General features: G+C 40.7%; 2 protein-coding genes across 7 annotated transcripts in view; one reads left to right on the top strand and one right to left on the bottom strand.

The window, feature by feature from the left end:
• Window positions 1-18,228, top strand: part of atad2b (ATPase family AAA domain containing 2B) — a 61,665-nt gene extending 43,437 nt beyond the window's left edge. The window contains exons 26-31 of one of the 5 annotated variants that reach the window (XR_003296338.1): window positions 475-605; window positions 9,579-9,707; window positions 13,516-13,611; window positions 14,801-15,113; window positions 16,733-16,793; window positions 16,971-18,228. Coding sequence is in view for 2 of the 5 variants with exons in the window: in XM_026318533.1 (XP_026174318.1) it covers window positions 475-605; window positions 9,579-9,707; window positions 13,516-13,611; window positions 14,801-14,842 (398 nt within the window). In the remaining 3 variants the exon portion in view is untranslated. Of the gene's footprint in view, window positions 1-474; window positions 606-9,578; window positions 9,708-13,515; window positions 13,612-14,800 lie in introns of all 5 variants that reach the window. The other 4 variants (XR_003296337.1, XR_003296336.1, XM_026318533.1 and 1 more) reach the window with 4 other exon arrangements.
• A 260-nt stretch (window positions 18,229-18,488) lies between these two features.
• The window catches only part of klhl29 (kelch like family member 29), a 207,936-nt gene continuing 201,591 nt past the window's right edge, over window positions 18,489-24,833 (bottom strand). For both annotated transcript variants that reach the window (XM_026319483.1, XM_026319484.1), the window contains 2 exons: window positions 22,104-22,248; window positions 18,489-19,916 (listed from right to left, as the gene is read on the bottom strand). In XM_026319483.1, the coding sequence (XP_026175268.1) occupies window positions 19,733-19,916; window positions 22,104-22,248 (329 nt within the window). In that variant the 3' untranslated portion in view covers window positions 18,489-19,732. The remainder of the gene's footprint in view (window positions 19,917-22,103; window positions 22,249-24,833) is intronic.

A 24,833-nucleotide genomic window follows, 5' to 3' on the forward strand; every position in this document is an offset into this window, starting at 1 on the left:
TTTGTGATGAGCAGAACAGCTGGTAGGCAATATGGAGAAGCCATCGGAGGATGGTACAGTCACACAACAGAACACAAACTGTGGTTCCTTAAACAACAAACTGAGCTGCTCTGCCCCCAGTCTCATTATTAGCTGCACCAGGCCTTTTGTTACCATCAAAACATTTGTTGAAGACTGATATAAATGGACAGGAAAGAGTGCAGATGTGAAATATGGTGCACTCTGCTCATAGCTTCAAATATATTTTCTTCTTATACTGTAGTATTGCATTCATCTAGCCATGGCACTTGGAATTTGTTTTCTTTGAAATTATCCAGTTTGTGCTTTTCAGGAGTTCTTGAGAAAACAAAATGAAGTCTCAGATTTACTGTAGCTCATTTAAAGTTGTTTTCGATTGCTATCATGCTTCATCAATTCTTTATGCTCCTCGATGTTAACTTTCTTTCCATCCCTCATCCATTTATCTCTTCATAGGGGATTCCAAATTGAGGAAATGCAAAAGCAGCCTGTTTGAGCAGTTGAAGGGTTTGGCAGAAAGAGCAGAGGAAGAGCCACTGCCAGTTCCTCCCCATCCTCCAGTAGTGGTTGACCACCAACGTCTTTTGGTAATTTTGTTTATTTATTTTTTTAATAAATCACTTACTTTGCCCATTAGTGATGTATAGTATATGATCTGAAGGCTGTTGTGGTTTATGGGTCATGGTTCCACATGCTTTCTATACAGCATGGATACTAAAGAAAGTACTGGTGTAAATAATGCAGTTAATTATGCCTGAATTAAGTTTAACTGCCTTAGTGTCCTGGTATTGAGCACGCTGTCACACTGTTATGGCTAACTGGGACACCTAAATAGGACAGGGCCATTGTTAATGTTATATTAATATAGTCTGTAAAGATGGATAGATTGGTTTATTGATTAATTTGTTGAATGCTACAGTGCTTTATTTTATTAGACATTGCTCAACCTGAAAAAAAATCCAAACAAACAAACAAAAAAACACAGCCACTCTATTACTAAAACATTGTCATTAACCCACCTAGGTTTTAGCTTTTTAAAATCCTAGTCCATGCCCCATCACCATCTTGCTTGATTCTACACGGTCATTATTTTAATTCTGACCATGAAGGTTGTAACAGCAGGAGCAATTTGGCATTGTGCATTGACTGTGCACTGGAGATTTTACAGGTACTGTGATCTGTATCAAGGCAATGATGGGGCAACAGGAAAAGGAACATTGTTAAAGAGAAAAATTGGTTGCACAAACTATCCACGGTCATTTATTATGATTATGAGCCCTCATGATGTGTATGTTTACATTTAGTCATCAGCAGTTAGGAATCAGTGTTGAGCTGTTACAGCACCTAAAAAACATCACAACATATTTCAATATTGATTAAAAACAATCAACAATTAAGCAGAATGAATTATGTAGCTGCAATCGGACAAAGAAAACTCAGAAGTCAGTCTAGCCAAATTTTAATACATATTCACTTTTGATTGCTTACACGTAATGTGCTAAGGCCATTAAGAAATTGAAGCTTTTATGTATAAAAAAATGCAGAGCCACAAACTCCCACAAGTAGATTAGAAAACAATATAGACTAATTTGTTGCAGCAGAACCAGCTGTGGTGAGTTGTCACATTTTGCAACTGACTAATTAGACTGTGATTATGGAAAAGAGGAGCTATAATCTAAAAATGTTACCAATATGCTTTTGTTCTGGCTTATTTTAGTTCATTTAGGTACTTGTTTAAATGTTGATGTGTGTGGGGAGGGGCTATGAGCGTTTTTCTGAAAAAGAAACAGATGTTAATTCTGCTACTGTAGATTGGTCATATGGACTGTTAACTCACTTTTGTATACAGGCTTAATATGTAACAGCAGCATCGATGAACAAGTCTATGTATATCCCACATTAGGAATGAGGATTCAAAGTGGCACTGATTCATTCATTCATGCTTGTTCATAGTGTACAAAAGTAGAGAAGGTTGCACAAAGTTAGAAGTCTACAATTGTCATTTTGGCATAGATCAGAAGGCAGCACATATGATGAAAGGGGTCTAAGGTATAAAGGGTGGGGCAACTCAGTCATGGGTGACCAGCCTTAAGCTTCCCCCAGATCCATAGGTCTGTCTGGAGCTAATGCTGTCACACTGTCCTCCTCAGATGGATAACTCTAAAGTTGTCTACAGTATCCCTTATCCTTTTCAATTCCCTGCATGGTTATGCCAGTGTGTCTCTCTCCACTTTTCATTTTTCAATTATCACCTTTTTTATCCCAGTTATCTGAACATGGAGGGAACTTCTTAGAGTGGCACACCATTTCCCCATCTCTCAATCAATTGGTGTTGTCCCTGCAACAATTTAAAGGAAACAAGGTTATGATTCAAACATGAGCTTCTTTCTGCCCCACTAGATCTGCCAACTTGTCCCAGGATGTGTTCAAGTAACAGTGAGAGTGTGAAGCAGCTCTGTGCTACTTTGCGCGGTTACACTGGGTCCCACCTAATACCCCAAGTGTAAATTGGTGCCTCAGCTCAGTGAGCTCCCTTGACAGCACTTCCCACTGATCGGGTGGTGTGGTGGTGGGGTCTTAGTTTAAGGGCACTCTATATAGTGTAATTGCTGTTCTTCTGACATGTGCTTACTTCTTTCCTCCATGCTCCAAAGTGACATCCAGCTATCAAGCCATTATCTAGTGGCTTTTACCCATGTCCCATGGGGATGATGGGAATGGTATCTTGTCTTGCTGAACCTGACTCCATCTTTCAAACTGACTGACAGCCTTTTTAGTTGGTCTGATCTTAGTGCTTCCACCAGTTGCCCCATGAACAGCTACGCACGGCACTAATCTTGACGTTTATTTGTTAGTAGAGGGAAGAAGGAAGATATCTTAAAGAAACAGATCGTGAAAAGAGGGGACTCTGAGTAATTGCTTTTTCATCCCTGGCTTACGGAACAAATTGAATTTCCGGTGCGCAAGATGAGATTCACCATTTAAGCAGATATTTGCTGGCAGGGCCAGGTCTGGCCCACTGCCTGATGTGTATTTGGGCGTGCAGTAAGTGGGTACTGTTCCTTCTGTCTTCCTTCAGTCACATTCATTGACTGGAGAGGGCTCATTATTTCTGACTTGAAAATAACTTGTTGGCTCTGCAATCACTCTGGAGTTAAATACTATCAGAGTATTATGAGTTTGTTCACAGACCCTACACTCAAAACCCTTTAGGACAGAAATGATATTATTTTAGTGTTCATGCCCCGCCTTTCAGAGCCATGGCACGGTTATTTGCTCTGATTCATTTACAGTAGTAAAATCAAGTTCGGTAATTTTTCAGTTTTGCTGAAATGATGCTGATTTCCTCAGCATGAATAAAGAGGTCCTGAGGCTTGTTTCTCTCACTATTCCAAAATCTCTCTTATTCTCAGCTGTTTTCTTTCATCAATAATCAGACACTTGTCCACAGATGGACGGGAAGAAGTGCTGCTGACGATTGCAGATGAGATTTCAGTAGCAAGAAATCCAATCTGGCCAAGCAATTTTTGCTCCGTCCCAACCAAAAACACACAGATTATCGTCTGCTCTGCTGTTTTCTTTAGCAGCTGCCTAGAAAGAGCTACTGTTTCTAGTTGCTGGCACAGCATGGACCCTCTTGGCTTGATGCTTAGCCATTACAGCAAGGCAGGATTTCCTGTTTTAGAGAAGCCTGTCAAAAGAAATGGCCCATTTTCAATTTGTCATCTTCCTTCATTTTTTGTTCTAATAACAGCAGGGGCCCAACTGGCAAAGTAGCCATGCCACATGTCTGTTCAAAAGAGAGCAGCTTAATAGTAGTGTTGGACCAGCGATTGATTGTCAATAAAAATAAATGGCGTTTGAAGGTACTTCGTTTATTTTCATTCATCCCAACCGATGGCATTAACACTTCAACCGTTTGCATGTAATTGCACTTGTGTAGCTGTGCCTCTTGGCCCCGCATGTGAGATACAGTAGTGTGAAAAGCTTACACAACATAAACATACCAGCCTGTCATATTTTCTTCATATTCTGTAGTAGTCTGCCTTTTTGCCAAGCCTTATACCATTTTGCAATGCGTACCCCTCATGCATCCCACTCAACCCTTGCCTTTGTAAACAAAATATTTAGAGTGTATTTTGCACTCACAATTTTTTTCATACAGTACATGAATGTGATACTTTAAATAGATGGCTTTGCTTTTATGAACCTTGGCAAGTGTAATAGTAGCCAACAGTTTTGGTCTACAAGGGGAAGCAAAAATGCTCTCACATTTGTGCTATTGTATTTGTTAGGGAATTCAAGTCAGGGTAAAATAAAAAGCACACTACTAATGTTATCATGTTGTCAAGCGTAGGCTTATATTTGCTTTCAGTTACTAATTGAACTGTGTATGTTGATAATGAGGCTCAGGTTAATGAATTGCGTACCTCATCATGTGACTGCTCAGAATACCTTGGTGACAGAAATGTTCTGGCCTGTAGAGCTTTATATAGATGTATCCAGTTTATATTCTGCAAACATATTCTCATAATGCACAACAAACTGTCTGAAATGCTTGGTGCTTAGTCAGCTCATTTCACCCTTCCCTCCCGAACACACACACACACTTTTTGGTTTGTGCTACACATGTAAAGGATATTGCATTGATATACCTCCATTTCCCTTGTGGTTTACTGTGGGTTTAACCATAGCTAACCCTTTCTGTAATCTTGACACTTTTTTATTATTTTGCTCTAATTTTTTGGCATTTTATTTTGAAAACATCTTTGCGTCAGGTAATTTTGCAGAGGCATGTGGAGGTGTGTTTGGTGTTATATGTGTGAAGTCACTCGTTAGGGCTGACTCTCTTCTCCTTTATTACCTGGTGATATTGGATCTCTGCTGTCTTGACTCTATAAAATATTAAAAATCTTTCCTGTAGCTAACCAAGCATCTTATTTTTCTTAGATTTGCCTCTCTTCGAATAGAATCTTTATTCTCTAAAACATGTTCTTCTTTAAACCTGTGAAATAAACTGAAAAGGGAAGGTTCCTTCTTCATTTTTACCTCTCTCATTGCTCATTATTCTTACTTTGACTTCACATCATTTACTAGCACCTCCACATTTCCCCACTGAAAAGTGGAAACTGTAACTATAGTCCTAATTTTAACCAGGAATAAAATCCCTGTGAACCAGCCAGATATCTTCATAAGAACTGTGCCAAATAGTGGGGGATAGTGAGAGATGAGTGACAATAATTACCCTCCTGTGGGACAATATGGCACAGTCTGACAGTGACGCATTTTATTCTCTAATATTTGAAGTTGGTTTGGCCAAAGCTATAACTACAACAATCACATTACTGCGACAGTTGCATAATGATATGGTGACAGAGCTAGATTTAATATCAGATTGTTACATCTGACATGGATGGGTAACATTAAAATGATGTGTACATTTTCATACATAGGAATCTGAAAATATTAATATTACAATGATCAACTAGCCCAAAGCCTAAGTGAGTTTTCTGTCTTTTTGGAGAATTTGGCTGAAACGACCTATAAAGTTTCAGCCCCCAGTCAGATCATGTTAGTGATACTGGGCTGTACAAATGAACGTATTTAAATCTTTCCAGTGGTTTGATGTAAGAAGGATACCCCAACAGGGTTTTAACATGCTCAGTGAATGGGGCGGACATTTCATTTTAATACCTTGAGATCATGGTAATATGATTGGTCATGATCGTCCCTGACCCTTATAACACAAATCAATATTGCATTACCTGTGTGACCGTGTGCCCACCTTATTTTCCACTGTAAGCGGATATCTTTTATCTCACCATCCACATCTCACAACCAGTGTCACATCCATCCTCACTAAAACCATTCATGGTTTTAATGGAAACTACTAAACCAGAATGATTTGTAACTCATTATTTTACTTGTATTAGAGGCAAGAGAAGCTGGATGAAGTCGGTGAATTGTTCTCCTAGAGGCAGATTTTGAAGACATAATAGTGTCTCTTGTGACTGTTGGGCTTCACATCCTTGTCTTTTTTTTTCACCTCAATCTTTACACACACTGTTCTCTCACACACTATTGTGAAAGGCTAGTAAAGCATTATTCAGTGATTGCAGACAAAGACCCTTGGCTATATGCTATATTTAGCATAATAGTTGTTTAGAGGTTGTTTGAAAAGATTTTGTAATTATTTTACCATCCACAATTTACGATTATCTTATAATATTATTTTGGGAGACTGTGGACTGTTTGAGTTCACCATGACATTTCACCAATTATCACTGTAGGAGCAGCTCAGCACCAATGGAAAATTTAGTTTTTGCTGACCACCACTTGTTGAGATCCTCTCCTAGCTTCAGTGAGGTACGAGTATACTTGGGTTGTGGGCTAAGTGGGCAACTAACACAAATTGCAGAGTTAAATGTCACAGGTGACATTTATACATTTATTAACGTGTTCTGCAGACTGATGTAGCTGTTTCTGTCTCATCATAGTAAGTGGAGGCACAGTGCTCAAATGGTGTCAGAAGAGCAGCAAGAAGAGCTGTATGTAGCAGACTGGGACTCAGTGGTGTTCTTATTTTCTTCCAGTAATCGTAGCCTAGCCTGGAAACCATGAGAAATACTGTGAATGATACTGGCATGGGGGTAATGATATGACTAGAATTGCCATGTTATCTCGTTGATAAGTCGGGGGTTAAATACCAGAACTGCAAGTGTTAAGATACCCAGTCTTAGGCCCAAATCCAGTTGTATAAATCCCTTCTGGTTTGCTCCACTTATGTTTTCTCAGTACAGGACTTTAGTGTATGTTGTTTTGCATTAGCTTAACATTCTGATTTCTGTAAATATTATCAGGCATGATCATAAATGCAATGTTACTTCATGTTATGATGCATTCTGGATGTTAACACTGGAACAACCCCCTTTATGATCAAATCCTGTCTCTCAGGCAGAATTAAATTACTAATGTGGTCTTAAAAAGCATGAGGATAGATAGTGATGTTAGTAAAGATGGGGATGAGAAGATAGAGCAGGGAGTTTAGACAGGGTGAGGTTAAATGGTCCATGTCAGTAGCAGTCTTTAACGCATGGGATTACTGCCCTTTTGTGTGCAGTGAGCTCACTCAATCACTGAGCCCATGTAAGACACACTCACACCATTTATCCCATACTGTTGTAGACATCCTGATCCAGCTGACAAAGACTGGGAGGCACACAGCTGCAATCAGCTGGCTAACAGTAAGAGGAGGAGAAATGCAGGGGGCGAAGAGAGAGAAGAGGGAAGGAAAGGCCTGATCAAGAAGCAAATGAAAAGAAAAATACTTTGGAAGCAAAGAAGGAAAAATGCCTGGGAAAAAAAAAACTGGGGTTGAAGAAGAGGTGAGAAGAGGCTCTATAAAACATTGAAATAGGCTGGAGATGAGAAGATGCACTATAAAGGAGTGAAGGTGCACTATAAAGTAGTGAAATGCACTTAAAGCAAGGGCTAGAAAACACTGAAAAATAGAAGGAAATGCAGTGGCAGTTGGATGAAAGGAAGGTCGGATCAGTGTCTTACAAAGAATTTCACATTGTGATACATGTGAGATGAGCTGTAATGGTCCTAATTAAAGCTTTTATGCATGTGTTGTTAAAATTGGCATCTCACTGTGATGTGCTCCATTTGATCATCCTTTATGAGTTCTTGTGACTGGGTTGAAACTATGAAACTCCCTTGATATTAGAACAGAGGTATGGTAACTGTTTAAAAAAACAAAACAAAGAAAACCATAAAATCTGCTCAGTATAGAGCAGCTGACAGCACTTTCTGAAGGCCGTTATGGTGATCATTATCACTTTGCATGAATTCTGATATCAGAGAAAGTCTTACTGTTCTTAACTGCTGTATGCACCTTTTATTTGTCAAGGGACACAGAGTTATTAGATTGGCCAGGTGGAGGTTTTTATGTCAAAGACATATTACCGGTGGACCTTCCCACACTGCCAGATTAAGTTATGGAAGTGTGAATATTTGAAAGGTATTACATATAAATATTTGAAAGGTACTCAGAGTCATGTTTCAAGGCTATTGAGTTCAGTAGAAGCAGCACTCGCTGGAAATCCAACTAGAGCGTTTACAGTATGGGACATGAAACTTGTTTTCAATGAGGGAACACCAGAGAATTTAGAAATGTTGTCTTCTTTCTTAATGATGTGAATGTGCTCTTCAAAATGCAAAACCTTAAAAGGTTCATGCAGATATTGGCATCAAAACTCAGATGAAATAAGTTGAAAAAACAGGCCAGAAAAAATGTGTTTATTGCCTGAGGAGTTAAATGGCTACCAAGCGTCTAATCTGGTGTCTTATCTCTCTCATTGCTGTTGTGTGCTCAGTGTGGAGCAAAATTAGTTTTATGGGGTAGTAATGGGTTTTCTAATGCAAAGAAAAACTCCTAAACAAGAAAGCACTCTTAAAGTTTGTCCTGATGGTTGTCCTAGGAGGATTTAAGGGACTTATAGTTTGGCAACCAATTACAAAATACATTGAACACCTAAACAGGACTCTGGACTCAGTGACACGGTATCCATAATGTTGTTACAGTCACGTGTGAAGAAATAATTTAGCCTCTTCACGGTATTTATGTTGAAAGTTGATATGCTAACAGGCAGATCAGGTCCCAAAGGCATACTGATGTTTGAAATTGCACGTATCATTTCCTTAACTCTGTCATTAGATGTGTTAGTGTTGAAAAATGAAACAAAGTGAAGTATTGCTTCTAATGTCTGGAGCCAAGTCTGTCATGGGATTTTCTACCAAAGTTTCTGTCTGTGAAGTTCCTTTAATCAAGACAACTGTTCTGTCATTTGCACAGAAATCATAGTCAGATGGAGTGCAGTGATTAATACAATGCTAACCTTTTGCTGCCTCTAATTTTTCTAACTGTAATTACTTCTGTGACGTTCGCTTATGAGGCGCTTTGACAAACATCCGTGTATTATTAATCTTGACATTGCTGTTGTTTCATGTGTATAACACATGGTCAATCTCTCTCGCACACACACTCAGACACAGAAAGACACACCCACCCAGCATTTTATGTCTGTTGAGGTTTCGCTATTTGCCGTGTGTCATTGATGGTAACTTTAATTATTGTGCTTTTGCTGTGTCAGTTAATGTATTCTGATGAGGCCTGTCTTCACACACACACACACACACACTCTTTGGCTTGGGCAAAATGAGATGAACAGGTCAATTAAAAAAACCTTTGACTGTCCAGAATGTTTTAATTAGAGTACTGGTGAAATGTAAACTTGGTTCTAATTATGATTAGCCTTAATTAGCTGTCACTCTGAACTTAATTGCTTTTGAACACAGCTGACCTCCAAATGCTTCATTTCCATGCACCAATATCAGCTCTTAACTTGTGCGACCAGTTATTCAGCACTGTCAGTTTCTGTTGTTTATTGCTCCTCCTTGCATATTTATGGGCATTAGCAGTATCAGCAGAATGTGATTTTATAAGCAAATACACCCTTAATACTTTATTTGTAATGCGTTTATGTGTTTCTTATCAGGCCCTACTGGATATGGTGGTGAGGAAGAGTGAGGGCTACAGTGTGGAGCAGCTGGAACGACTGTACTCCCTTCTCAGCCAGTGTATCTACCAGCACCGCAGAGAGTACGACAAGACCCAACTACTGGAGGTCAGACACAGACACACACACACACACACACACACACACACTGGCCTTGGAAACATGTGGAAATGCTGCCCAGTTGTCAGTACAAAATCTAGTCAGCCATAGTAAATCCTAGAGTGAGTGCTGGCAAGAAGTAAGCATGAAATTCCTATGAGTCAGTGCAGTTATATTATTAAAATGTATTATAATCAAAAAATACAATGCAGTTTGTCTGAATGAGTACTGTGGGATCAGTTGAGCAATAAAAAATGTGTCCAATCTGTCAATTTTTGATAATTAATTGTTTTAGGCTTTTTTTTTTTTTTTTTTTTTTTTTTTTTTTAAGAAAAAAAGTCAAAAAAAATTCCAGCTATTTTCTGTAATTTTTTTTGAGTCTTATGGATTTTTGCTGTCAATTGGGCAAATCTACTTTTTACTGAAATTTATGAACCAAGGCTCTGGAAATTGTGGTGGGCCTTTTTTTTTTTTTTTTAGTGATCTCAGAAATCATGTAGACTAATCAATTAACTGATTAAATTAGAAAATAATCATCAGATGAGTCCAGGTGATTTCAGTCTTTTTGCTGCACAGTGGTTTCCTTGGCTAACCAGCATCTACGAGAACATGTGAACACGGCAAATTTGCCCCCAGCTAGGACAGCTTTTCTGTGCCAAACAAAAGAGGTAGCTTTAATAGTTCTGCAAGACTTTATTAAGGCAAAATGTAAGGGGTTAGATATATATGTTAGACCTTCACTGGGTTTTATTTCTTCATGGAGTCTTCACCTTCTGCAGCCAGAACAACTCATTCTGATGACCTGCGTCATGTCACATTGCCCCTCTTTTTTTTTGACAGCAACAGCATCCACAGAAAACCATAGCCCAGATGCTGGAGGACTTCCACAGTAGAAGTAGCACCTGTTAGGCTAACGGTTAGGGAATGGATTATGTCAGTATCAATGAGTGTCCTCACAAAGATAGCTGCTCTAACGTGTTTGAGAGAAACAGAGAGACTTACAGAGTTGAGTGAGTTCAGGAGCTGGAATCTAAAATAGCTCATAAAACATCCCTGTATTTAACTCAATGCTCCATTGAGGTTTAATTAAAATCTGTCATTTAGCTTTAGCTATCTTAAAGGAGGAATTACAATTTCAAATGTCTGTCAGACAGCCTGAATGAGAGCTTAAGATCAAAACTAGGAATTTAATATTTTTTACTTATAGAATTTAGACTGACACAAAGACTTACTATACATTTCTGTGCTCAACTTCCCATTTACTTGAATTTGATTACTAAAATAAATTCAAATTTAGAAATAGAATAGCAGCAAGCAGTTTATTGTACCAACGTACATGAGTACATTTCCTGCATACTGTGAATAACTGCTAACAAATATAAGGTCATTTTTTTGCCTGTTTTCTTTTCCAAGCCATTTTGACAATGCTCCATGCAGAAAAAGCTGCTGTATATTTTCCCATAATCCCATCTGGTCATCTGCTGTTGCTGTAGGATGTCAGCACAGACAGTGGGCCAGGAATGGCAGTGTCCTGGTTCTGGTAGCCAGATCTGGCTGTCAGGATGTCAGAGAGAGGAAGCAGGAGAGAGCAGTGAGCCAGGTGGTGCCGCCTGTCGACAGGCTGGCTGGTGGTGGAGGGGGGAGGGCACACGTCTGGGTTCATCTCATACTGCCAGCCTAAATTGGTGCTTCGAGAGCAGAAATGTCAGCTCGTTTGGCACGTGTTTTGTTTGCATGCATTTCCAGCACACACACCTCAAATCCACAGCAGGTTATCTCCTTGTAACTCCTTAGACAAGGCAAAAACATGCAAATATAGACATGTACGCAGGTGACTGAAACCACTTCCACTCCTTTGGAGAGCGTTGTTTGTGTCTGCATTGTAGAACTAAGTGAAATGGAGCGTGTCCATACATTTGTCTCCTCTACTCTTCCCTTGTCGTCCTCTGGGTATGGCTTGTCTCAGGCTTCTTGAAGAGCTGACCTTTCAGCAGATGGAGCGGGCTGCATCCTGCTTCCAGATAAAGCCAGGGGGACCATTTCTGCTCTGTGCACAATAACACACCAACTATGTTCCTATCTACAAATTGGCGTTCAAATTGCCCTAGGCCTAATACTACATTTTGCCTGTGTCTCAGGCAGCAATTAAAGACTCTGTAGGAGCCTTTGACCTTTAACCTAGATCTGTGCAGTGCCAGAGCTGTACATGCCACTGGCTGAGTTAGCAGACTTATTTCTCTGCTTATTTGTGTAAGCTGCTGAACCTTGTGACCTGTAGGCAGGTTAATATAGCCTTTTTAACCTAGTTGTTTATCTAACAGAGGTCCGTTTCTAGGTGCAGCTGGTTATTTGATTGTCTTTTCCCTAATCCAGCAGATGGGTAGTGGAATATAGATGACATGACTTTATGATGTGTAAAGGTCTTCAGAGCTTGTGCACTCTTTAAATCATCGAAGGTAAACATTTGGCTTTGATGTCAGACTAGGGCGTGTTTTGAGGCATTCTCTCAAGACATTTTGTACCAGTGCTGAACAGTCATAAAGAGAAAACCATCATAAAACAAGCAGTGAGAGCAGCCTCTCCACTGACAGTAGCCTCTGTAGAGCAGAAAGCATTGCAGCCCTGGCTTTCATCATTGTGAATCTGTTGTCAGTAGCTTGTGAAACAAGGTTGTTATATATAGACTTTGAAAAAGAAACTTACAATGTTGGTTGTTTTTTTTTTTTTGTTTTGTTTTCTCCCCTCCTCACCTAACCTGCGCATACACATGGCACAGAACGCAGTTCTCCCAGGGGCTGTAAAAAATTTGATCTGGGAAAAGGAGAAAATCACCTAACTGAGATGGAAGTGGATAAGAGATGTTCAAAGAAAGCAGGAAGACCACAGTAATTTATGAAACAAATGGGCTGAACATCACAAATTGATTACCTCTTAACAATGTAGAACATACTACTGTATGCAGGTTTTTTTCCTTTATTGCAAAGAACTGATGGGTCCAATGGGAAGGAAACTCGTAGCATCAAATTTGAGTTACATTTTACTAGCTATGCCCTGATCAAGGTTTCTCCCCCCGATCGCGATCCAAGTCAATTCAAACTATTTCCCTATACCAAGACTCAATCTATTTGTATTTTCCTAGATAATAGATTTGCACATAGCACACTTCAAGTACATTAAGGTTATTTAAGGCATATTCAGTGTATATGCTTGAAAACTGAAGAGCTGTGCAATGTATTAACAAAATTGTCTTCAAGCTGTTCCTCAATGTTAGTGTATCATTGGTTTTCTTTTTTTTTAACAGAATAACCAACGCAACTGTCTTGAATAGCTCACTGCTACTCAGTGCAGCATCATGATAGTAAAACTAGAACTCATGAGTAATGTAATCAGTCTCACTTCAAAATGTTGTAACAGCCTAACTTTAACATTCACAGTAGCAACAAGTACAAATCAAATTCCTCTTATTGCAGCATCATAGACAAATATGATTAGTGAATTCACTGTATTCTCTTTATTTTTTTTTTTTCTTAAGCCGAAGAACTACTGCTGGCGTGTGAAATGCTCTCACTGCAGGCGTTAAAACTAGCTGCTGGAATGTTTGCATTTTCTAATTCAAAATATCTCAATGATGCAAATTGTACGACACTTGTGTGACATATGATGTAAAACAAAGGATCGGGCTTAGGCTCATGCTGACTGTAGAAAATGTCTCGCTCAGCCCTGATACCAATCTTAGAGACTGGATTGGGACATCCTTACATTTTACCCATCAGGCTATGCAAAACCTTGCTGTGTATTTGCCTACCCGAGTGAGCAGGAGAACTACAGGACTAATACTGTGTCGGTGAGACAGCGGTACAGTAGGTGCTGGGGAGGCTTGCTAGATTGTCTGCTGTGTTTCCAGGACGACAAGGTGATAGGCCTTCAGGCAGACAGTGGAGATCACAGAGGTGAGAAGTGTCAAGGAGGCAGCGTGGAGCTTATTTGCATGTTGTGTGGTGGTACAGTGAAACTCAGCAGACAGGCAGACGGGAGGGGGGCATGTTAACATACTAAGTGCTTAAATGATGTTATTAATGGAAGTTAGAAACACAGGCCAGCATAGCATCAGTCTTTTTAAATCTATTGAGTATAAAGATATTTTGAGTATAGCATGGCTGACTTCTGTGTGCTTTTAGTTTTTTTTTTTGTTTTGTTTTGTTTTTTTTTTTCTTACAGACGACTGAACTGAATATTTTCTTTTGGTGTGAGAATTATAAATTACATTTTTCATCATAAATTGGCTGTGAAATCTAACAAGTCTAACAAGTATGCAAGAATGTACTTTCAGTCCAGACATTCAGGATCTTTTTTTGAGTTTTTGAAAGGAAGTAAAATGCTTCTGAAAACAGAAGAAATACACTTCTGATCTGATCTTTAGGGCCAGAAGTATGTATTCAGTTGGTCTATGAAACATCAAAAATTGACTAACTACTTTGTTTGTTTTGTCTGTAATTGTTCAAAATTCAAATGTATTCAGGTCATTATCATTGGTGATGGTACTTTTGTGTTTCTTAGTTTTAAAAGGCCTCACTAATGTCACTAAGGGGGGGCTCTCATCCTGGAAAAGTTTACCCGACTTTGGAAGTGTAAAAGTGTTGTCTACTGTAAAGTTGCTATTTATTTTTTTATTTTTATATTTTTTTATACTTCTGCTGGAGATGTTGAAATTGGTATCTTGTAGCAGCGTCTGTCACACTGACTCAACCATTCAGATGAGAGAACACACACTGTGTAACATCTTCAAGGCATTAATCATGGTCTGTTGCAGGCTAACATCCATCTCTCTTCCTCTGGCTCTGCTCAGATTTAGTCAGTGTCAAACTCTGCTGTTTTCATGCTAAGAAGAAAAATCGCCTGTCTCATTTCACCACAGCTTTGCTTCATTTTACATCATTTATCATGGTGAAAGCTGTTGTTTGCTGTGGGAAATTTCCAAGTAATATTGAAACTGTGACACACAGATACACAGACACACACACACACACACACACACACACGTGCACAAGTTTTTGTTGGTTGAGACTAAGCAGGATGTGTTTGTGTCTCTGTTTGTGGTGCAGGAGATGGAGGAGAGAATCCAGCATTTTGATACATTCCTGTGAGTTGGAGAAAGTGGTAGATCAGGTAGACCCTGAACTCCCTGGGACCACAAAGACACACAAACTGAACAAGAGTGTGAAGAAGCTTCTGAGTCCAGCCCTCAACACAAAAAACACAGACCAAAAAAAAAAAAAAAAAAAATCCAATGGGGCCCCAGCTTGCTGGGAGGACACACAATGAGGACGAGGTTGAGGACAGAGACATTCAATGGTGCTATCGTCTCAGGAACCTGGCCAGATCCAGACCCATTTCTACACAACCAAACCCCTGGAGGTGTGTCAGTCACACACAAACACATCGACGGTGACGGGCAACCCTGGTGCTACTCGGGTGCTATCTGACTTTTATCCATGCTGCTCTTGGGATGACGTCTTCACTTGGGTGATAGCAAAACTAACAGATCGGGTGATGTCATATCGCAACCTGGCCACTTCTCTCCGGGACAGGCCATAGAAACACACACACACTCATCCCGCCATTTGGTTATGCATGTATTCTACACACACTTGGATCCTCACCAGCAGAAGTGTGAATGCAGAGTGCCACTAGGAGCTGAGGGCAGATAATGTTCTGAATCACTGAACTACACTGCTGAGCCATAGGCCAGTTATTACCACACTGTTATGCGGCTCATTTTTTTCTGCCGTTTTAGCTACTTTATTAGATCAGTATCTGAAGCCACCACCGAGGATACTCACCCACCTACAGCTTACAAAGAAGTTTTAGTGCAAACACAAACTTGGTGAGGTTAGCACAGCAGGACTAGAAGTGATTATGTCCACTTCATTGCAGCGGTCATCAGGTGTGGAAGGCCCCCTCAGTGTTCGTCTCAGAGTTACTGCTGAACAAGCATAGCTGTAAAACCACCCCACCGGAAACACTTGCCCCTGGACTTCCTCTGCTCTTCATTTTTAGCAGGTTGTCCTCTCCTAAATGATTTGGTAGCTGAACCCAACCCTACCCCAGTCCCAATATGAATGTGGTCCCCTCCCGTTTACGCTATGCCCCCACCAGTTAATTTTCCTACAGACACCCTGACTGAGGAACTGGAAACAGTACGATTTGGACCGCGTCTGTAGTTTGCACTGCCTAGCGTGTGCCTTATTTAAAGCCTCGTAGGAAACTAATATATTTAGCAGGATTTTATTTACTTCTTGCAACAATGAACAGGCTCCAAGTTGGGTGGGTCTTAACCACTGAGGTGATCTTGAAGCAAAAAAATTGATATATCTCAAAGCCGTTAGATGGATTAACATATCTAGGTTCACATCTGCAGTTAGTTTTAACCTGGGCCAACAGAGAAATGAATTGAAGCCGTTTGAAAACCTGAGGAATACGATATATTGACTTCTGGGGCTGCGTCAGCGTGAGGCCAGACATGTCTGAAGCACATACATTTTTACCCTATTTCACTGTCTCACGGCCTGCTGTACCCCGCTGCAGTTGGGGGAGGCCAGTCTCCACCTGAGCAGACAGCAAGTGTAAGGACAGGTCGGCAATACCAGCTTTTCTTCAGTTTCTCATATGCAAAAAGAAAGATGACTCATCTGTCGTGCCAAGTGTTATCCCACCCCCTCAGAAGGTGCTGACAAAACAGTGCCTGTTCACAGGAAATCTGTTTCAACTATGAAAATGTTAAGTTAGATGGTCATAACAACCTATGTATTATGTTGTGTATTTGATTGTTGTTTTTTTTTTACTTTTTTATAAAAAAAAAACCTTGCTTGAGATTATTTTTGCATGGGTTGTGAATTCATAATGAACAAGGCCATTCTAGGCAGTGCCCGTCACTAAGGTGTATAAAGCATTACAGGATTTTTTTTGTTTTGTTTTTCTCCTTTTTAAATGTGTGTACTGACTTTATTGATTTATTTCTATTTTCTCAACACCAGAAAGGAGAAGCTACATTCTCATCTGTGCCCAACACATGTTTTCTGACAGCAGTAAATTAAGGTATTTACTGAAGCTTTATAAAGTTTTGATGGCATGTTCATGTTTTTAGGATGCCAATTTTTGAGCAGGTCTAGACTGGAGAAGGCCCCCTTCTTTCTCAAAACACTCTCCTCCACTCCTCAAACCTCTCGGTGCAACTCTGACCCCAGCTCACCTCTGCCTTTTCTCCTATTCTAGGTGACGAAAGCAAAGACCCTATTCAAACTGGCAATGACAGGTTAGCACTTGGACTACTGCAGAGAGAAAAACCAACGCTACCTCAGCTTAATTTATTTTAAAGTGAAAAAACTGTTTACTGGGTACAAAACAGTGTTTTTCTCCCCCCAGAATACTGTTGCAACATCTATAGTACCAACTGTGGTACCAGATCAATGCCACCACGGCTGCTGCAGTAATCCAAGAGTTGTTTATATCTGATTGTTACGTATGTTTGCATTTGAGCCAGATGATGATTGCATAAGTTTTAGGATATTTCACAGACTTTCTACTTTATGCTTTAGGTTTGGGTTCTGCTGTACCTTGACACCGAGGAGACGGTCTGCTCCTCTTTCAGTTTAGCGCCCCATTCTTTCCTAGACGCTAGAGTGAATTTTCTGCCTCTTTACACAGCCATTGCTCCCCCCCCCCCCCCCCCCCCCGTTTTTTTTTTTGATTTTCATCTCATGATTGTTTATTTATTAATAAAAAATGTTTTAAACCTAATATTCAATAAATTGTCTTTTTGTATGTTTGAAATTTAACAAATGGAGAAGCATCTCAGCTTCCATTTTAACAAATTTGCTGAAATGCGTAGCGTTTGTGTAGCAGGTTTATTTGGCGTATACGGGGGAATAAAGGGTTTACAGGTCTCTCAGGTTCAACGCGTAATAACATGCCCTTTCAACCTTTGTATTTATTTCATGTTCTAGTGTTTTCTTTGTTTAAAGTGGTTACAGACTGTGGCATACTGGAAGAGGCTAACATTAGGGACAGGGCAAATATTTAAACTCTAGTGTCTGTCTAGTACAACCTGGGAAGAGAAACAGGAAAGTCCTTCAATGTTCACTTGATGCCAAAAGAGTTATTTTTTATGGATTTAGAAACATTTGGAAATAAAAAATGGGTAGTTTAAATGTCATACATTGTGATATTTCTCAGTTACTATAAATTGTAGCCAGTTTGGACTAACAACCAATTTTTGTCTGGTAGTTGAGACTACATAGTCCAGTATGCAGAAGGAAAGGGTTTGTTCTATTTGGAATTACATTAATCTTCCCTATTTTTTTTTTCACAGTTAATTTAGTCAAGACTTTTCATAGCTTTGTCGATTCTGTTTGTGTATTTAACACACTTGTTCACAGTTGTTACTTTAGTGTAAGTTATCATTCAAATGAAACATTTACTGTATTTCTCAAGTAAACTGCTGTGATATACTTGAATAAAGGTGCAAACTGTATGTTTGAAGTGTTGTTGTCTTACTGTAACAGGCAATCCATCCACACCTGTACTTCTGGAACAGACCTGTGAAAGGCAGACTGGATTGTTTTTGTGACAGTGAGGAATCCCCTGTTTAACAAAAAGACCCATCTTGGTATGTGCATGTGCCAAAATGTTCTTTTCACCCGTAGAGCATTTTCCTTTAAAAAAAAAAAAAAACAAAAAACAAAAAAAGTTTTATATCTAAACATACAAAAAACAGTCTTGACCATGTGTTCATATTCTGGTATATGTATTAGGTTTCAATAATAACAGTTGTTAATTTCTGGGTACAGATTTACAGACATACCATTTGAATCCAACCTAGCAGTTTTTTTTTTCTAAAAACATTTATACAGAATTGCCTTCAGGTTTTAAAATATACATATTTCCTTCCTGTATTTACAGAATACCAACCCAGGGTAACTTGTGGGTTGCAATGAAGCACATTGTATAAAACAAAAAGAGGGTGGAAGAGGAGCTGATGGGGGAAAAAAAAAAACATGACTCAAGATCTATGGTAACAGTCACAGGTGATTATTGTGCTTTTATCCAGAGTAACCGTCCCAACTTTGAACATCTGAGCAAACGTCAGCAAAAAGGAGGGAATTGCCTCTCTCTCAATGTACTGCCATCTTTATCCCAGAGAGCGAGAGTATAAATGAAAGGGAAAAGAACAGGCCACTCACCCTCCAGATGATATGTCAATCAGGCTGGAATTGCACAAAAACAACAAAAAAAAAAAAGGTTTTCTCTTTTTAAATCCTACCTGCTGTAGATTTTTAAATATTTTTCATATGTTTAGCAAGGAATCTGAAGAACCAGGTTATACAGAGTTCAAAATCTGTTTTTTAAATTGCCTTTTAAATCCATACTCAGTAGGAATTTAATCTTCCTGATACAGTGGAGAGAGAAGAAACTCATCCAATCCACTCAGAGAGGAAAACAGTCAGATTCCTTTTCCTCCTGTCTATAGATGTTTCTGCTGAAAAACGTTCACACACTACAAAGAAATTTCATTCTCGAATGAAGGACTGTAAAGCCTACAGCTGTCAAACATAATTTACTCAGACTGGACCTGAATGTCTTTCACTACTTAAAGAAAGAGGAAGGTGGTGAGTTCACTGAGGTTTCGAGGAGACAGAGCTGAAAAACTAAAAAACAAAAAGCTTGTAATTTACTAAAGGTCCCTGTGCCTATTGGATGAGAGGATGAACTACTACCATGACACATACAGTACTGGAGGTTAGGCATCGTCACCTGACATGGCTGAGTAGTTGAGCATGAGTACATTCTGCACAGGGCTTTTAGGGGGCGGGGGGTGGGACGAGTAACAGGGTGGATGGATGCTGGCGTCAAGTCCAGAGGTCGCTGACCACCCGGCCTGGCCTGGCCCTGCCCTAAGCTGCCGTCGCACATCGTCCCATAACTGGAGCTCAGCTGGTGTTTTGCGTCGACCCAGTGTGATGGGGTCCGACCCGCCCTCAGCCGCTCTGAATGTACTTTTTGATGACCACGCAGCCATGTCTGAAGAGCGGGCAGGGCAGTGACTGCAGGAGCGTCCAAGCGTTGGTGCAAGGGTCGAAGGTCTCCATGTTGCCAAGGGCGGGACCCTCGCTGCTCACGATGCCTCCTGTGGCGTAAATCTTCCCATCCAGGATCACCGCGCTGCACAGACAGACACACAGACAGACAGTGTGTCAGAGTGTGTTAAGTTACTGCTAATGCAAATATTTCCTGCTGCTGCTACATTTTTTGGCAATTTCTGACAGAGCTTAAGAGCCGCAGGCAGCTGCACACCTCCCACTCCTCTTCATGTCCTGCAGTTAAGTGGAAAACTACTTGCACTGTGCGCAGCATGAAACCAGATCACAGCAGCTCAGGGCTTGATGGGCAAGGTCTGATTATTGACCAACTTCTTCACTAAAACATGGGTTTGTCCAGTTACACTCCTGTTGTATTTCTGACTAAGGAAATGCTCATCAAGTGTGACCTGTAGTAACAAACCACACTTCCTGTTACTACATTTAACTACAGGTTTTTCCAGGGCAGTTGTCTTCAGAAATGTAAGAATCTTAATTTTGTTTCAATTTTTATGTTAGAAAGCATGACCTGTTCGCACAGACTGTTAGCAACAAATGACAATCAGAGGTAATTGTTAACATAAAGATGATTAGGGGGCTTTGATATTAAAAAGCTCCAGCATGGGTCACATCAGCAGGAATATTGTTTGCGCTGCATTGTTAACCATGATCAGACAACAAAACCAGACTAGACGGCATCTCCACGCCCACGCTGGGGACCACACCTGAGATTATCTGACTTCCCTCACACAGGCTCACCACTTGCCCAGCAAAGTTACTTTGTCAGGTACGAAAAACACACCCACACACACATTACGTTCCCTCTTGAGGACGAGAGAGACAACTAATGAAAAAGCAAATATCTGTACAAATGTGCTCATTTGATATGAGAAACAGAAACAGGAGTTTGTGTGCAGAGAGGATTAAAACTTGGGCCGTAAGCTGATTAGGGCTTTGTACTCCTATTGGGGTTTGAAACGATCTGCATTTACATAAGGTGCATGTTCAAACATACACACACTCACACACACACAGTGAACAACATGCAGTCCTATTGCACAAACTCCCCAGCCTGTTGAGACGGAGAAAGATTATTACATAAAGCCTAAATCTACTCAGAGAGGAAGCACGGCTGATCCAAAATGGAGAGAGCACAGGGCAAAGCCTGGAGCTGCTCTTCCTGATAAACAGAGGGGAGGTGCGGACTCAGCGTGGGGAGGAATATCTGCTCTCCTGCACAATGACCTGCTGCATTTCATCTTCTGTGCAGGGACATGCAGTGCAGATAGCGCCGTTTCTGAGTATTTCTCTTTCGGCAGCTCTGTGTGTTTGTTGTTGTTGTCCCTTCTTCCCTGCATCTCTTCTTCTCTTGTGTCAGACTTAGTTAAATGTAGCAGAACAGCTGCCTGGTGTGTGCCGGTGCAGCTTATCAATAACTCTGACAACATGATTTATGCTATACATTCTGCACATAAGATCACAGTCTGTAATAGCTTCCTAAATGTATTTCACGCATGCTTCTTTCTTTCTCAGTTTCTGCTAAAAAAAAAAAAAAAAGTCTGATCTGGAAAACTATGAGTTCATTATCCAGCAAACTGCACAGCTCAGTGGCTCGAGCTGACTGGGATATTAGGACACGATCCCACTGTTGTTAATTCTCATTTATCTCCCTTTATCAGCCATTATGTGTCCACAAACGGTAGAAAAGTTACAGGTGTGGACTGCAATTTTCTGCCTTTTTTCACAATGCAAACACTACACTCACTCATGTGCACAAAAAAAAAATAAAAAAATTTAAAAAAAAGAAGAAAAATCTCAGGGTAAAATAGAGCAATTAAAAGCTTTGAAAGAAAGTTGATTAAATCAAGCAGAGTCTTTTCTTTGCTATTCAAATGTCTTGTTTCTCTCAGCACGACAAACAGCTTCGTTCCTGAAAAAAAAAAATCAGACCCATGAAGTAGAAAGCATATTTTCTACATTTTCTACTGAGGGAGAAGTTTCACAACTGAAACGCACCGTGGTGGAAACACTGTCAGCCCACTGGCTTTGTTCAAGTTTTAATTAGCTGGTCTGAATACATTTTCCCTGTGCAGCCGTTTACCTGTGTTATGACACAAAGACTGTCAGATTACTAATAAGCTCATGTTTTGAGGCTCTGTAATAAAGTCTGAGTGTTTTTGAAGCCTTCCCCAGGACAGACCTGCACTTTCAGCTTTAGAAAATCTTTAACATTACCTTACTTGTGGCGCCGCTACATTAATAATCTTTTTACCTGCAGAACTGACGAGAGTGATTCATGTTGGGACCAGCCTTGATATTTCCTTTGTCCGGGTCATAGATGGTGGTGGCTCGAGCGTAGGCTCCTCCCAGGATGAATATAAAACCATTCAGACTCACGGCAGGGGCGTATTTGTTATCTAAACATATGAGGGGGAGAGACAGAGAGAGAGAGACAGAGAGAGGGAGAGGGAGAGAGAGAGGGAGGGAGAGAGAGAGAGAGAGAGGGAGAGGGAAGGAGAGGGGACATTTTTTTTGTTAAACACAGCTATTGTTTGCATGTCATTCTCTCAGAGCCCAGCAGAAATTTCCATTCAGTATAATGACATCGATTTGTTTTTCCTCCCCATTCTGTTTCCTACAGCACCGAAGCCGCATGCAAAAATCATCAACATTCTTGTTATCACTTTACAGATGTGCCATTCTCAAAGAGAGAGACAGAGAGAGAGAGGGAGAGAGGGAGAGAGGGAGAGAGAGAATGGATGGCAAACCAGTGAAAAAGAAGAGTTCATAAATCATGGCAGCTTTATTGTGTTCTGCTCCCAAATATGTTTGGGCTAGGCTGCAATATAAAAGAGTTACCTAAGTCCTAATAATTCACAATTGCATTACAGCCTCTGGCACCTCCGCAGATTCATAAAGAAGAACGGGAAAAACATACTGCACATGTATTGGAAATACATGCGTGAACAGGTGGAACAATGCATACACTATAATTCACTCTGATACAGTACAGTATATAGCACACGAGGAGAACAGAAGCATGGAAACATCACCGCTGTAGAATTATAGATGATGGGAAACAAAATGAAACAGTGGTTTGTGCGGAACAATGCCGCTGAAAACCTGCAGCTTGCGAGCAGCAGTCCTGCTGTGTGGGAAGAGAAAGTGTATTTCAAACTCACGGCAATTTCTCTTGAGCAGGCTGCAGCTGGCCAATTTGCAAGCGACATGAATAATGCACCGACACTTGGCCGTGAGCCGCCGTCCACACTGTTCTCTGCCACAATAGATGGACATCCCTCATTGGAGGCAGGCAACAGGAGGAGTAAAGTCTGACGCCTTAATAATAGTGGTGGAGGCACTAAAAGCATCTGTCGTGTAGCAGAATGGCCTCCACTTTCTCCCTCCTTCCCCACCCCGCTCACAGGAATCCAACAGGTTCAATTAATGGGTCACTTCTGGAGCCAGGAGGTGTTTCTGCTTCTCCTCAGCCCAACACATAATGTTCTGTAACAATAACTCTATAGAGCCTACAGCCATGCTAGCAGTTCCGTGAACCAAAGATATTATAATTTATCCTGAAGGGAACATTAAAGCAAATATTACATTTTATGTCAATACATCCAGAGGCCTCGACTACTTCACTCAAAGCCACAAAGGTGAAGGTTGTGGTGGAGCTAACAGGAAAGTCAGCGGTGCCTTCTCTCTGCCCTTTGGGGATAAATACTGTACATCTTTAAAATGTCATGGGAACCCACTCAAAAGCAGCTGAGATATTACAGTCCAGATTAAAGATTAAAGTAGTGGAAAGACAGAATGACACTGCCAACTATGCATGCTGGGTCCATGGCTTATGACCACACTGCGATCACTGACACACACTCAAGTCTGAACTTCCACCGCAACCATCTGAGGTGTCCTCCTGATGTCTTTACTTCCTTCTTTTACCTTCTTCATCTCATTGATATGCTGCTGCCGGCCTTCCTGAGCAAACCTGCGTGCGTACATGATGTCTTGTGTTAGGGCCCATAAACACAGAACACTCGTTTCTCTGTGCTCGGCGCCGGAGGCACAATGATATCAGGAAAACCTTTCTCTCTTTGTCCCTACAGAAACTCTCACTCTGCTTGCTGCCTCTCTGGACGGGCGTCGGGCGGGTAGATCACATTCTCTTTTTGGAGAGCCTCCGAGGACTACGGCTGGGGTTCAACACCTCTCCACAGGTTTGCTCCCGCACTTATCCCCTGGCTGTAAGGCAGAATACGAGGGATAAAGCGAAGGGTGTGCAACTACAGTCTGCGTCAGCTGAAAACTTTCTGATTCTGAGATGAACCCTGCTACATGTCTCTTGATGGATTTTGTCTCACTTTCTCTGCTCGAAGGTTGAAAAGCTGAGGCGGGAATCCACAGCTGACCACATTCTACATAAAAAATGAATGGAGGGAAGAGTAAAAAAAAAAAAAAACAACAACAAGGTTTTAACACAGCGGCGGTGACAGAGGTACAGCTGTGCCTGCAGGGCGACACGGGCTGACGCAGCCTCTCACACCCTGATAAACCAGCTTAGTCACCGAGTCTGGGACACCTCAGGGTGAGGTCAAGGACAGCAAACACAAACAAACACACACACACACACACACACACACACACACACACACGCCTAGCCATGATTCATTTTGTGGCTCCTGTCTAAACAAACACCTTGTTGTTTTGCTCACATCTTTTTCTATCTGATTCCTGCATCAACACAGCAGATATCTGATTCTATCAAACTGGAACGCCACCACAGTGATAACACACACACACACACACACACGCACATCACAACTTACTCAATCAAACCAATACTGTACACATCTAGATAAGACTGCTTTCTTTGATAAAGCCTCCCAAATAGGAGTTGTCATCACAAAGCTGCCGCATTACATCAACATGGAAATGTGTCACAGGCGGAGGAGGAATAAACAAGACATTCTCCTCCAAAAAAAAAGAAAAGAAAAGA

The sequence above is a fragment of the Mastacembelus armatus genome, chromosome 24 (genome assembly GCF_900324485.2).
Source record: "Mastacembelus armatus chromosome 24, fMasArm1.2, whole genome shotgun sequence".
In the NCBI taxonomy this organism is placed as follows: Eukaryota; Metazoa; Chordata; class Actinopteri; order Synbranchiformes; family Mastacembelidae; genus Mastacembelus; species Mastacembelus armatus.